The following is a 13,909-nucleotide window of genomic DNA, read 5'->3' as shown; positions in this document are numbered from 1 at the left end:
AAAAGAAGGACTTTGAAAAGATACTGGACAAGTACATTGATGATAAGTGCCAAACAGCCATTCTAGCAGGAGGAGTCCAATATTTGGAGGCACTAAACAGCTGCTGCTGTCACTTATTTTAACTGAAATTGCTCAATATCTGAAAAGTAAATAACTACAGGATTCTGAAGGAAGCATGAAAATATTTGCTGCCTACAAGAATTCCAGGGTTAAATAAAACTTCTGTGATCGACAAGAGTCTCCTCTGAGTGGGGAAAATAGAAATACAGTATTTCTATTCTTCAGGAAGCAAATTATGAATTTCTAATATGAAAAGATCTTGCAATGTGTCTTTATGAGAGCCTCCAGGAGCAGTGAGGCACAATTGCTGCTGCCTGGCAGATGGACTCAGGGAAAAGTGTCACCTCCCATCCATGCAGATATCTCCTACCTACCACAGCCACAGCCCCACACTGCTGCTGCTGGTCCAGCCTAAGGCCATGCCTGTATGCACAGAGGGAGGACATGAGCAGGACACTGTGCTCAAATTAACACCATTAAAGAGCTTTCAGCTCCACCATGGCTCAAACTTTGTTAATATGGGCATCGTGTGCCAGGAAATTCGGGACCCTATGGGCTAAAGTTTTTTACCCCCTTGATAAAAGGTTGAATAGGGCAAGAAAAACAAGAGGGAAAAAAAGGGGTTTCAGATTCATCTTGGTCTATTTAATCTTCTGGTTTAGGAGTGGGTGAAGAAAAAGGATGCCAAAACACTCTGTAAAGCTCAGACATCTGAAGCAGAAAACAGCTTAGTTCCATGACATTTATGCTGTCAGAAACATATTGAAGAAATCCTGAAATCACATGGCATGTTGGACACCAAAAACAGTGACCCGAGCTGCAGCATTTCTGTTTTTCTTTTAAAAAAACCCACCAAAATAAAACCATCTCCCAAAAACCAAAATGCAAACGAAGCCCCAAACATTTAGCTAAACACCATGGGGAACAAGCCAGGAGCAATTGTGCTGGGCATGGATCCACCAGGGCTCTGCTCTGCCGACCTTTCCCCTCTGGCCCTCACCAGAGAGCCGTGAGCACACAGAGCGCTCCGAGGGCAGGAGTCCACAGCTCCAGCTGCTTCCTGCTGCTCCTGCTGCCACCACAGTGTCATAACATTTCCTGACAGATTAGCAGCAAGCCCCCAAATCCTTTACTCCATCACTCTGCTCCTTGAGTCCCAGAAATATTTACATCCTCCTCTCTCTGTATTTCCAAACTTCGGCTTGAACCTTCCCCAAGAACATTCTGGGTTGTTTTGGTTTTTCTTTCCTGACAATTTATTAATCTCCCCTATCCTTGCCTCTTTGCCTGCAGCAATTACAATCAGAGGACAGCAATACAGAAGTGGCAGTGCTAAAAACAGATGCCAGCAGGAAAGCAGGAAACTGAAAAACAGGAGGATGGTTTTCTACAAGGGAGATGACAGCACCAGGAAAGGGTGGGGGGACATGAACAGACAGAACTGGCTGTGAATGCAAACCACTGTCTCAGCCATATTCACAGGTTCTCACCCTGAGTCCAGCACAGGACTCTGCAAGCCACAGGGCCAGTTACCACAGCAAATCCTGACTTAATGTCAGAGAACTACCATGGTGCCACCAAACACCATTTCCAATGCTACAGGCAGACACCAGCAGCATTTTTCAAACAGACGTAGCAAACACACATTATCCCTCTGAAGGGAGTTTCTGCCCACACACAGCACAGCACACCATCCACCTGCCATGAAACCAGGGCTAAATTGCTTATCTAGCACTGTTTGTAAATTCACAAAAGGTATTAGATTATGATCTGTACACAGGAGATTCGTAACAACCACAAGTCTAGGCCCTTGATACCAGGAGACCACTAGGAAACCACTGTGATATAGCTATGCAAGAAATGCACTCAAACAGAATAATTGTATAGTAAGGGAGGCCTTACCATATCATCTTGGGTTGGATCATTGTCAAAAATCTTCATGGGAGGAGGAAGAGGAGTGTGAGACTCTTCATCTGCTTCGTCTTCTCCCCAACCTTTCTTGCTCTTCTGAAGAAAAGTTAAATGAAATTAGAAACAGGGACAGGATCCTTTGATAGTTTCAGTTCAATATCATGTTGTATGGAGGGAATTACAGGTAATGGAAGAGAGCAGTAAAGACATAAGGTTTTGCTGGTTAATCCTGGTGCATTCTAAGGCTTACAGAAATACAGTTTATAGGTCATTCATACAGCTAAGGCAACTACATCTGTCTGTGTTCTGACAGAATAGTAGTTTTTTCATTTAAATAAAAACTGTTTAATGTACATTTTTAAAAATGTGTTCCTCTTATTTAAGTTCAGTTAGTACCTTCTGAATTTTTGGCTTTTAATTCCTCATTTACCTTATCAGGAAAGAGCCATTCTGGTAGAGAACATGCCTGCAGAAAAACTGCAGGTACAGCTACACAGCAGATTTAAGAGAAACATGGCTATTTCTTGGAGTATTTTCCTTCAATAAGGAATTACACTGCCACGGTAGCATAAAGGTGATATGAACCTCAGCAAAAACTGATAACAGCAGCTCAAGAACGACTTCATTTCTGTCCACAGCAGCTTTCTAATAGGCTATTAAAAAACTTAATCAAAGGACAATAATATATGCAAACTTTGAAGCACTATTCCTTATATATTCCATTGCTCTTTGGATGATAAAGCTGTTTGCAGCAATGCAATTTTATGTATGACTTTATGTACGATTCGCTGTTCCCTGCAGACCCTAAGGGAACTGCATTTACTCCAGCATGACTCACAGCCCACGGAGGAGATGGTATTTCCCGTAACAAACACCAGCAAACACCAGCACACACCTCATCTGCGCTGTCTCCCTGAGGAGTGGTTTCGTCTCCAGGCTTTGGCGAGCCGAGGTCAAAGCTCTTCCTGCCATCCCGCACCTTCTTCTGCTTCTTGACGTGGCTCTCGGTCTTGCCGCTGTTCAGGCGGCGCACGGGGCTGGTCAACCATTTCTTCAGGGTGTTGGTCGAGCGCTTGGGGCCCGGAGAGCTCTGGATGGAGTTGAGGGATGGCTGAGGCTGTAGGTTGGCCACGGAGTCAGACTTGCCCCCGTTGTCGTTGGCAGAGACCGAGTACGCGTCTGGAAGGAGACGGCGCAGGTGAGACCTCATGCCAGCACCCCTCTGCTGCCCCAGCACCCAGCACCACAGCACTGCCTGCCTTGGGGAGAGGCTTCCTGACCTATGGACTTTATGCAAACTTTATTGCACACCAGAGAGAGGAATATGCCCTGCAATGGGCATTTCCCACAACCTCACACGCCTCTCTCATTTCCTACCACGCTATCTGTCCTTATGAAAGATCGCAGACAGCGGAAGTTTTTATATGTAGGTTTTTATTCAGGTTTTTTTATGGAAGCCTGATTTTCATGCTAAGCGCTGAATTTCTCAGCTTCTTCCCACAATTTCATTGTGAATTGCTAGGAAGAAAATAAGCACAAAAAAGGAGACCTACTACAGGAGACCTGACAGCCACCAACACATTGTCAGGTTCCATAATTGTTTCTCAGCTGTTTCCCGACCCCAATGACATGATTTAGTTAGACTACTTATTAACTTAGAAGCACCTTAAAATTATCTCCTTTGCCTTTGAAAGCAATCTGTCAGAAGAGTTCACAAATTCGCTAGAACTAAGAAACTGGAATGAACAATTACAAAAGATGACAAACTGTTCAAACCAAAGGAAACTCAATAAGGTTTAAAATTAAAAACTAGTTTCATTATACAGAAGCAGGAGGTTCTGCTGAACTGCATCCAACCTCAGTTACTGATACACATGTTCAGACTGGCACCTTAGAAGGGGCTGCAACCTTCCTTACTTCCCCCAAATGCAACAGACCAAAGATGTGCCAATGTCAGTAAGGCTTTAAAACCAAAACAAACAAGTTGCTCAAAGATTTCCCAATTGCCCTTCAGGAATAAGTGCCTTGCTTTCAACTTTCTGAAACCATGTTAAGGCAACTCCCTCCCCTCCCTATCAGGGTCTGAGATGTTTTATCCCACACAGCTTAAGATGAAGGTTTTTTTACTAAATTCAGATACTGTCACACTCCTATAAAAAACATCTCAGGCTGTACATCAGAAAAGAGCCAACAGATGTGATTAAACATTTTTACATTGTTATCTCTGAATCTTTTATCTGTCCCAGCAGAAACCAAAAACCTAAGTTACAACACATGAAGATAGACTGCTGCACCCAGATACTCTCAGTTCAGCAATAAACACCACTAGAGATGCTGGGTTGCACACATGATGAGAGAGAGCTACTCTTGCAGAGAATCACTGCCTCGACTGTTTTAGAAGCCAGTTCCTGCTACCTGCATGAGGAGATCACATCCCCTCTGGGCAGAGCTGCTGCTGGCAGCTGTCTGTGCACAGAGCAGAGATTGCATCCTGCCTTGCCTGCCATCTTGCACAATGCAGACCAGGAGAGTCAGAATGTTTTACAGCCATACACAGCATCAGTCAGAAGTTGAACCAGTAAGTTATTACATACCTGAGGTCAAAGGGTAAATTTTAGAACATATAGAAATAATTTTAACGAGCTAGAGAAAAATCAAAGTTCACTTCCCAGACAAGAAAATCTCAATCATCTGGTTTTTGACAAAAGGACTGAGTGCAAGAGGAACTGAGAGGAGGACAGGTTCCAGGTGGAGCTGGTCCCAGTTGGAGCTGCTGGGGATTTTCTGGCATTCCTCTGTAAGGGCAAAGTAGCAGTCTTATCTCCAAAAGGCCTGGGGTTTAGCCAGCTCCTGCTGATGTTATTTCATGTACACGAAGTAGCGCTAAATCAACGAGTGACAGATAATGTTTGTCAGGGGCCAGCTTATCTTCCACTCAATAGGCTCTGGATAGCTCTCCCTGCAGGCTCCACGTGATGCTCTGCGAGTTTATCAGTGCCCTTGCGTCAGCAAAATGCAGGGTTTCACCATGGTGGGTTTGATTTTCCAAGTGCCGTCGTGGCCCTCGCAGCACTGAAAGCCCCACAGGCAGTGGGGGAAGCTGGAGGGTTCTTGGCCAAGGGACTTTGCTTGGTGCCCCCAGGTGCCTGTGCTCCTACTGAAGCTTCAGGAGGATGAACTTTGGGAATTGCTGCAGCAAAGGGAGCTGGGCTGCAGCCAGAAGAAGAAACTCTGTAGGGCTGCTACTCCAGGGATGATTTGGGGGGAGCAGCTGTATCAGAGACTTGCTGCCTTTGCTGGGGACTGGGCTCAGCAGGAGGTAGAGGAAAACCAAGGATGAGCTGATCTCATCACACCTCAGCTGATGTAGAGAGGTTTTCACTACACCTTGTAAGTAACACAGTCCCACCCCCACCTCCAGTCCACAGCAACTGGACTTAAAGTTAGCTTCCCTTCTCTTACCAAAAGTTAAATTGGTAAATTTAACTTTTGGTAAGGGAAGGCTAATGAAGCCTGAGACAACCCCAAGGGTTTGTTACTGAGATGCCAATCTCAGCCCAGCGGGCTTAAGGCAGGGCCAAGTCCAGGAACCCTGATGCCTGTGAAGGGGCAGGGACCTCTCCTCCCAGAGGGAAACACTCCAGGTTTTACCAGCAGAGTCAGGCCCCAGCCTTGCTGCCTCCCTCTCCTTTGCCCAGCAGCACAGCCACAGCTGGGGCATGGACAGACACACAGCACCTCTCCTGCCATGGCACTCTGCTCAGTCCTGGGGAAGTGATGGTCAGTAATCCTGTCACTCCCAGGAAGGCAGCACGTGGGCAGAACCAGTCCCAGTCCCAAGCTGGCCCACAGCCCACCCTGCCTGCTTATAATAATTTTGACACCCAGAGCCACGAACCCTCTGCAGACTGAACATCAGAGCTTCAGAGCCACCAGCCACTACAAAAGTCAACCCACAGTTTTCCAGAGGGAGGCTGTTAACACTGTCCAATGATCCCACCTGAAAAGGCTCTGGATTTTCCTGCTCAAGGTTGCACCTTTGGTGATGAAAAAGGCTGTTTACCAAAGGGTTGCTGCATACTGGTCGTGCCATAAAACCCTGTCAGATGTGAAGTCCCCTTCTCTTTCTCCTTGTTTGCTGGACTGCCCTGGCTGAGCACAGTAAGGCATCTGGGACAGAGCCCACACTTTGCCTGGCCCATGCAACCCAAGACTGGAAACATGGCCTTATTTTGCCTGGTAAGGCAGTCTCTGCAGGCTGGGAAACAGGCAGGGAGGTGGGAGAGAAAGGCTGGCATGAATTCCCCTTCTCCCCAACCACCATGAGAGCCCTTCGATGTTGGGTGACTTATCCTTGTCCACACCCTACACTGGTACAAAGTACTTCCATCTCACCATCCCAATTCCCACTGCTACCAAACATGCCACGCCAAAAATCCACATACGATACTCATAACCTTTTTTTCCTTTTTCAAAGGAACTGCAAATTTGGGTACCTTTGTGAGCAAGTCACATTAGCAGTTTGCCAGCCCTGCTGAGAACGATCTCCTTTGCACATAAAGCAGGTCACATCAACATGGTTGCAGAGGCAGGACTGGCGCTGAAGAAAGAGCAGAGCTCACAAAATGAGAGAAAGAAAGAAGAAACACAAAAAAAAAAATCTTCCAGGAAAGACCTTGCAGACAACCTCCTGAGCCACGTGAGCTCTGCTCTGCGGCACACATGGCTACAAACACATTAATCATGACACTCGATACTGGCCCGAGACCCAGACACCAGGTGGATCGAGCGGAAGAGGAGGACACGTTACCGTGCTCCTCTTGCAAAGCACTAGCACACATGTGCTTTGCAAACTGCATTAGCAGAGCTCTTTGGAGACAGTTTGTTTAAGAAAAGCCAGAGAGCTTTTGGGAAAGATGCAGCAGCTCAGTGCATGATAGGCGAGCACCAGCGGAGCAGCGGCTGTCCCGCACTGCAGCAGGAGGAGCTGCCTCCCACCAATGTCCCAGGACACACGTCCAAAAAAAGGTATTTGGTGAAGCAAAAAGGGTGTAGGGAGGTCAGCAGACTCGTGTGGCTAGATTGATTTCCTGGCCAAACCATTCATTCAGACAGAAGAAATGATGGTTTCCAAAACACTCCAAGAAACTTCTGGCAAGAGGACTGTGAGAGATACTCAGCCAGACCAAAGGGCTTTAACATTCAGAGCTTCTGCACTGCTGCAGCCATGAGATGTTTGTTATTGTTGGTCAAATGAACAGACATCTGTAAAAGCACAGCTCTTATACTTGAAAAATAGAAGGTTCCAGTTCTGTGCAACCTCGGGTGAAAAGAAAAATAAAAATCTTGTAGACCTGGTTTTAGAGGCACGGTAATATTCTCATTTGAGTCAGTAGGAATTCCTGTTGGAACATAAATACAAGGCATTTTATTTTTACCTCCCTGTTCCCCAGAGCACACATGGGAGGGGAGGTTTGTCTGATCAGGCTCAGGCAGCACCAGACTCCTTTGCAGGACCTCAGATCTCTAACAGGGAAAGGAAAAGGCTTCTCAGAGCAACTCAGAAGAAAACATCAGTCTCCTCTATTTGATACATAATGATGACAGATCATAAAGGATAGGAAAGAAATATCCATAACCAGAAGATAATGCAGAATATAGCTATAAAAATAGGAGACTAGAGCACAGTCTTGCTTTAAGTGAGGTGAATCTTTTTCTGATTTATCTATGGCTCCATTTACATCCCAGAAAAACAGCCTGAGAGAAAAGGATTTTTCCACAAAAGTCAAAGAAAATGAGCCCGAATGGGAACTCTGAAGTCCTACTAGCATGGGCATTTAAATAAACAAATTTTATTTTACACAGTTAATGCCACTTGTGAATGAAAGCCAATAATGGCAACCTGATTGATGAACACATAAATCAGCTCTGCTGTGCTAAATAGAGCCCATTTTCTACATTCAGTTGTTCCTGTCACCACTTTTGACAAAGACAGAATTTAATCAGATGTGGGTAAAAGACTAACTCAGTCTATACTCAAGTAAATTTCCTAAAGAATGGGAATCTCTATCCCAAAATATCTTGGACAGCAGGAATCATCTAGACTCATCCTGTGCACAAAAAAAGCCTCTGTGTTAGTATTTCACACTACACAAAAAGAACCATCTAAACCATCAAAATTCACCTTCTCCTGCCCTTCCCAGGAGCACCTCCATTATCATCCAGGCTGCAGGCTCCAGTTCACAGTACTCAGCCCCCTGAAGCTTTATACTCTCCCTTGGGAAATGCTGCTTTGAGAGTGCCCTTGGATCTTCCCAAGGGATTTGGGACTAAAGCTCTACCTGATGGATGCAAAGATGGCAGAATGAGGTACGAACACTGCTCCTTTGGTCTCCTCTGTGCTTTTGTATTGAATGTCCAAAACACGCTCAGTGAAACATTTTTATTGGCACGAGTCAGGGTTACAAAACTTTGTGGCTTAGGCAGATGACAGTACGGTCCTGGTTTTAGTGTTAGAGCCCATTCTGCCTGTAAAACCTGGCATGGATTTGCAGAAGTTTGGGAGGCAACAGCATTCGGATAATATAAAGTCACTTTAGAGCTATTCCTTTCGTAAGAACACTAGGTGTTAACAGTGTAAATAATGTATCTTGCAACTTCTAATGTCAACAGATAAGTTGCCTCCTCAGACACATCCTCTGAAAAAGGCTCTAGTGAAGAATATAAGTGAACACAACCAAATTTTCAGTGGCCATGTCAGACAAAGACAGAGGACAAATGGCTTGAAAAGCCCTTTAGATTAGAAGTACATTAAACTTTCACAATGGAATTGCAAAACGTGCCCTGGAGACTTCCATCCTCTCCCAGCTCTGCTCAGCAGCTCCACATGTGTCCAACCACAGACCTGCCCTGTGCTCCAGCTCCAGCTAAAAATGAGATGGGACCATCCAGGAAAGAACTTCACACCAGAAGCTACAGACACGTTCAAACTACGCCACTGAAATCTAAATGCAGATTTTCTTCAGAGATTCAAATGCTGTCCCTAAATTCATAGCCTCCTGGAAATGAGCAAATTGAAAAGGCTCAATTGAATTTTCTGTTGATCATTTGAAGTTTCAAGCTGGAAGTAGCATCAAAAGGTACAAATCAATCTGGCAGGACTCTCACAACTCCACTTACATGGATGAAATTACTTCTGTCCAAACTCAAGAATAACGGTATGGAGTTAAATATTTTATAAAAAAAGTTTCTAGTCCAATAGAGGAAGCAGCAGACATATTGGAAAAAGTTTCTGATCACTGTAATGTAAAACCTCAAAATCTGACTTTCTGTTTCATTGCCAAACATGCAAGCATGACTAACTTCCAAAGAACAGGGGAAAAAAAGGACTAGAATGCAAATTATTCACACACACAGTTTTGCTATTGAATAGCTCTCGTTTCTTGGAAATATGTAAGAAAAGCTTTGAGATAGAGAATGACCTGCAGAATTCCCTTTAACCACACTGCAAAGCAGGGGATGCTCCAGAGGAATTTTGCATATGGGTTTTGTCTTTGGGAAACAGTCACCAACCTGTTGGCTTCAGTATTCAGCTTTCTGATCATTATTTCAGGTTGAAACCTAATGTGAGGAAAACAAGCACTCACCCAGCTGGGGTGAGTAAACACTGTCACTTGGAGCCACTCATTTCTGAGGCAGGCAGCAGCTTCATCTGCGGCTCTCGGCAGTCAAGGAGCTGTGCCGGCTGTGCCCAAGGGCGCTGCAGAGTGGGACACACCCCCCAGGAGCCTCTCTCTTTCCATTAACTACAGAGGGAGCCCGGGCAAATTATACCCTCAGCTAAATTTAGTTATTGTGAGTCCCCTTCCCACATCTGAGTACGTTTCATACCAGGCCGATCTCGCAGCAGGGAATGATTAGCTGAAGTTAAGCATCTGTCAATTCACTTTAATGAGCAATAACTCGTGGCAACCTGCCATTAGCTTCAGTTGAATAGCTTTTATTTTTAGCTGGTGTTGCTCAGATGCAGCTTCCATCCAACATGTGCTGGGAAAGCTGACATCCCAAAGTAGTCTCCAGGTCTTCGTTGTGCCAGTCGGAGTGTCAGGGCTCAAGAGCTGCAGTTCCTGGAGGTCAGAGAAAAGTCACTGCAGTTCTGGGAAAGTTTCAAAGAGTGAGATAAAACCAAAAGCCTGGAGAAACAGCACAGAGGCGCATGGTCCCCAGGGACCTTGCAAGAAAAGTTACTGAAATCCTGAGAGCGTGCTGAATGAGTGAGCTGGGTCTCCAGGGACAGAAACAGCACAAGGGGAAGGCACAGAGAGAGAGCCTGCTGAAATAAAACATGACTTCAGTACTGTCCAAGAGCGCCCAGTGAGAGGAACAAATGCACAAGTTCTCTATTGTATCTGCTGCTTCATGTGGATCTAGGCTTTTATCAGAGGTGCCCATAGGGAGGGCAAGGGAAAAGAGCAAGATGAATCCTCAGGTGAATATAGGGCAGGGTCTTGTTCTCTCTAGAAAGGAAACTCAGTTTAACTCAGGAGCTGCTGCTGAAGCAGAAGGCTAAACATGAAGGCAGAACATGTGTTTGTGCCTCCAAAGAGACCCTCAGGAAAGTGTTCAACTCAGCCCCATGGCACCAAGTGCTTGAAGAGCAGCTGGGACACCTGAGTTCCTTCCCTCTGAGCGCTCTGCTCTGGAATGGCATTCCACAGAACAGCTTAAAACTGTTATGGGCATCTACAACTTCTCTGGCTGCAGGTTTGAGCCTTTTTGTCTCCATGTACCAGCCTAATTCTTCCTGCTTCAGAGTCCCATCTGAGCCCCCACATAGGCTGCTGTGAATTCACAATAAAAATAAAAAGAGGACAAATATTCAGAGTGAATCCACCAACCTGTTGGTGAGATACTCCTAGCCAGCTCCTGTCCTAAACCATTGTGAGACATGAGGCAAGGCAGGGCAGTAACAGACCTTCAGGGGAACCTTGAAGCAACATCTTTTTAGAACACACTTTTACTGCACAAAAAGGTGTGGGAAAGCTCAGAAATAGAGCAGTTGCTCCACACAGCAGAGTTGGAGGCCAGATGCAGCATCTGCGTGCACTTGATTTCATTCACCCAATCCCCTGCCTCGAGTTTGTGCCCAGCACAGGACCCAGGCCAGCCCTGAGCACAGTGACAGCAAGTCCCACACATCTGCTGGGAGTGCACATCGGAGCAGCCTTCCTGTAATGCCTCACAGCTGGCTGAGCACATTGCTGAAGTCAAGAGGCACGCATTTCTTCAGCAAAGAGAGGAAATAAAAAGTCAAGACTAACAAGATCCAGAAAGGGCATGCTTTTTTTTTTTTTTTGAACAAATCAACATTTATTTCAATGTAGTGAAACAACTTGTTGAAGCACTTCTCTCGGTTCTATTTTACATTTTGTATTTACACTGTCCTCATTCTGTGACAAAAATAAAATCATCTCCAACCCTGAAGTTTCCAGAATAAGTGTCGCTAGCAGCAAAAATAACAAAGCCCCAAACACAAAGCAAAAATCCCCCTTGATATATTTTCATGGGAGATTTTTGCATGTTCCATAAAAAAAGTTTTAACCCTGAAACTTTACGAAAAGCTATATGGGATGACAAGGAGGAAAATGTAATGTGTTTGAAGCTGAACGAGAGCAGCATTTGCTGGCCTTTGCAAGTACACTGTTACTTTTAGCATAAGGAACTGTGAAATGCTTAGACACCCACATAGAAGCAGACTTTTAAACTTGGATCAAAGCAGTTCTGCTCTTCTGGGAGCGTAAGGGTACCAGAGTCAGCAAATGCCATCTTTTATCCTGGATGTTGGGCACAAAAACAAACTTTATTACACATGGTTTCCAAGCAGCTGTTAGTAAAACACAAGCCTTATTCTTTTGTCAAGTGTCAAGGGTCAGCTTCATTCAGCAGCTTCCAAATTGAGCTACTGTAAGAATTTTGAAGTAATTTCTCAGTTAAATGACATCATTGCTAAGGTCAACTCTGCCTTATACTTGAAGTCAGCAACCTCTGTGAAAGGTGGACCACTCTGTTAAATGGGGGGAGAGAAGACAATGATGTTTGAGTATCATATTTAGGCCTCCCTATCTCAAAGGAAGCTGTGGCTACGTACCCAAACAATTCTCCATGGAAACAACAGAAGAGTATCAGTGACAAACTTGGAATTGGAAAAAAAATTAAAAAAGCAAGAACGGAACCCAAAGCTTTTTGGGATAGGAAGAAAAACTGCATGTTGAGAAAGAAGGGATTGGTTATTAAACTTTCCAGGCACACAGAGGGCTCGGAAAGCACTGAAAACAAGCAGAACAAACAAACACAACTGTGTGCATCTTTGCATCAGCTTCTTTTGCCAAATGCAGTAGCTTCCAACATTCAGCAGCTGCCTCTTGCTTTCTAGTGCTGTGGAGTTCTCTTTGGTACTTGGAGGCTGTGAGGAGCTCCGGGCAAAGAGAAAGTCTTTGTCCATTTACCAACCAATTCCAAAGGCGCTGATCTTGAATAACTTTACTAAGCAAGAGTGACACAGATGTATAGGAAAGGGGACTTTTCTCTTAGTAAAGTTGTGGTAGGTGCAGTGGAAACCCAAGGCAATCTACAAGCTTGTCAATTTGTGCCTAGGTAAGAACAGAGTCCTCCATGAACGTCTCTCATTTGTTCACTCTTAAATTATTCAGGCTCTGACAGCCCCTGAAAAGAAAAGAAGGGAATAAGGATAAGTTGCAAGTGGCGCAGGGCAGGAGCGGACACCACGAAACCACCAAGAACAACGAGGTTGGGGTGTTTGACAACAGACACACTGCAGCTGCAGCCTCCAGGGCTGGTCCCAAAGCAGCTTCCTCCACGCCCTCGTCCTCCAGAAATGCCAGCAGGAAATACAAGCTCACAGCAAAGGTACTGATTGGGATGAATTAAAAGAAGGAATGAATGAAGTCAATGCAAACAGCGGTTTGGAAATAAAACACACAGAGAAGAACTGCTGGTGCTTGTGACACTTTGCTCTTTGAACACAGCACAGGGAGATGGCTAAGCAGCTCGGAGACTTTTAACTGCACACTCAAGACTATCAGTCAGGCTTGTGGGAAGCTTTAATTCATTCAGCTTAAGTAGCAAAACCAGAACACCACTCGCTGTCCCATATAACAGGCTCACACAATCTGCGTCTTGGTTTTGCGTTTGACAGCTCGGCAGGGAGCAGCTCTGTGAGGAAGCTTCCCTGTGATGCCAGTCAACAAGTTTATCAAATTTCAGGTGACAAAGTCACCACTACACTCTATCTGCGTCAGCAAGGAAGATGGACAGGAACTTGAAGTCTCAGAGAGCATCTGCTACATGGGAACAGGAGAGCTGGCTCCCTGCAGCACCCTGCCGAGGTCTCAGCCCTCTGAAGCTGTGCCGGTGCCTTGACCCAGACGCCAGCCTTCCCAGTGAGGCTAGTCCTAAGGAACTGATTGATTGTGACTTCTGAAGGGCCACACAGAGCCACCCACAGCTTTTATGGTGCTTACATCATTGCTCCTTACCAACAGCCTTCTTATGGAAAAAAAACAACTAATCCAGCTTTGCAGAGATGTGGAGAGGTGCCCTGCATAAAGTGCTTCATTCCCTTCTGCATCACTGAATTTCATCACAAACAGCTGTAAAAATGCTCTACCAAGCAACATGTCTAATAAACTTTCATTACAAAAGCCATCTTCGCTATTGCTGGGTGGTTACTTTCTTTTGGCTCCATCTTTCAAAGGAAGCAGGAAAAAGAAACCCTTAAACACAACAGCAAGGATTAGTAGCAGAGGCTCTTTGATTCTACAAAGGCTTTGTCGAATACAGGTGACCTGTTAGTGCATTTTAAGATGTCTGATCACAGACATTACCTGCCTGACAGTTTAGTATCTCCAGGACAAGTGAC

General features: G+C 45.2%; 1 protein-coding gene across 9 annotated transcripts in view; it reads right to left on the bottom strand.

Moving 5' to 3' along the window:
- KALRN (kalirin RhoGEF kinase) overlaps positions 1–13,909 on the bottom strand; it is a 462,312-nt gene that overhangs the window by 50,752 nt on the left and 397,651 nt on the right. For 6 of the 9 annotated variants that reach the window (XM_058028572.1, XM_058028576.1, XM_058028575.1 and 3 more), the window contains 2 exons: positions 2,867–3,150; positions 1,963–2,067 (listed from right to left, as the gene is read on the bottom strand). In XM_058028572.1, coding sequence (XP_057884555.1) covers positions 1,963–2,067; positions 2,867–3,150 — 389 coding nt within the window. Of the gene's footprint in view, positions 1–1,962; positions 2,068–2,866; positions 3,151–11,326; positions 12,694–13,909 lie in introns of those variants that run through there. The other 3 variants (XM_058028573.1, XM_058028579.1, XM_058028580.1) reach the window with 2 other exon arrangements.

This window comes from Melospiza georgiana, chromosome 7, assembly GCF_028018845.1.
Source record: "Melospiza georgiana isolate bMelGeo1 chromosome 7, bMelGeo1.pri, whole genome shotgun sequence".
Classification (NCBI taxonomy): Eukaryota; Metazoa; Chordata; class Aves; order Passeriformes; family Passerellidae; genus Melospiza; species Melospiza georgiana.
This window is presented reverse-complemented; position numbering and strand designations above follow the sequence as displayed.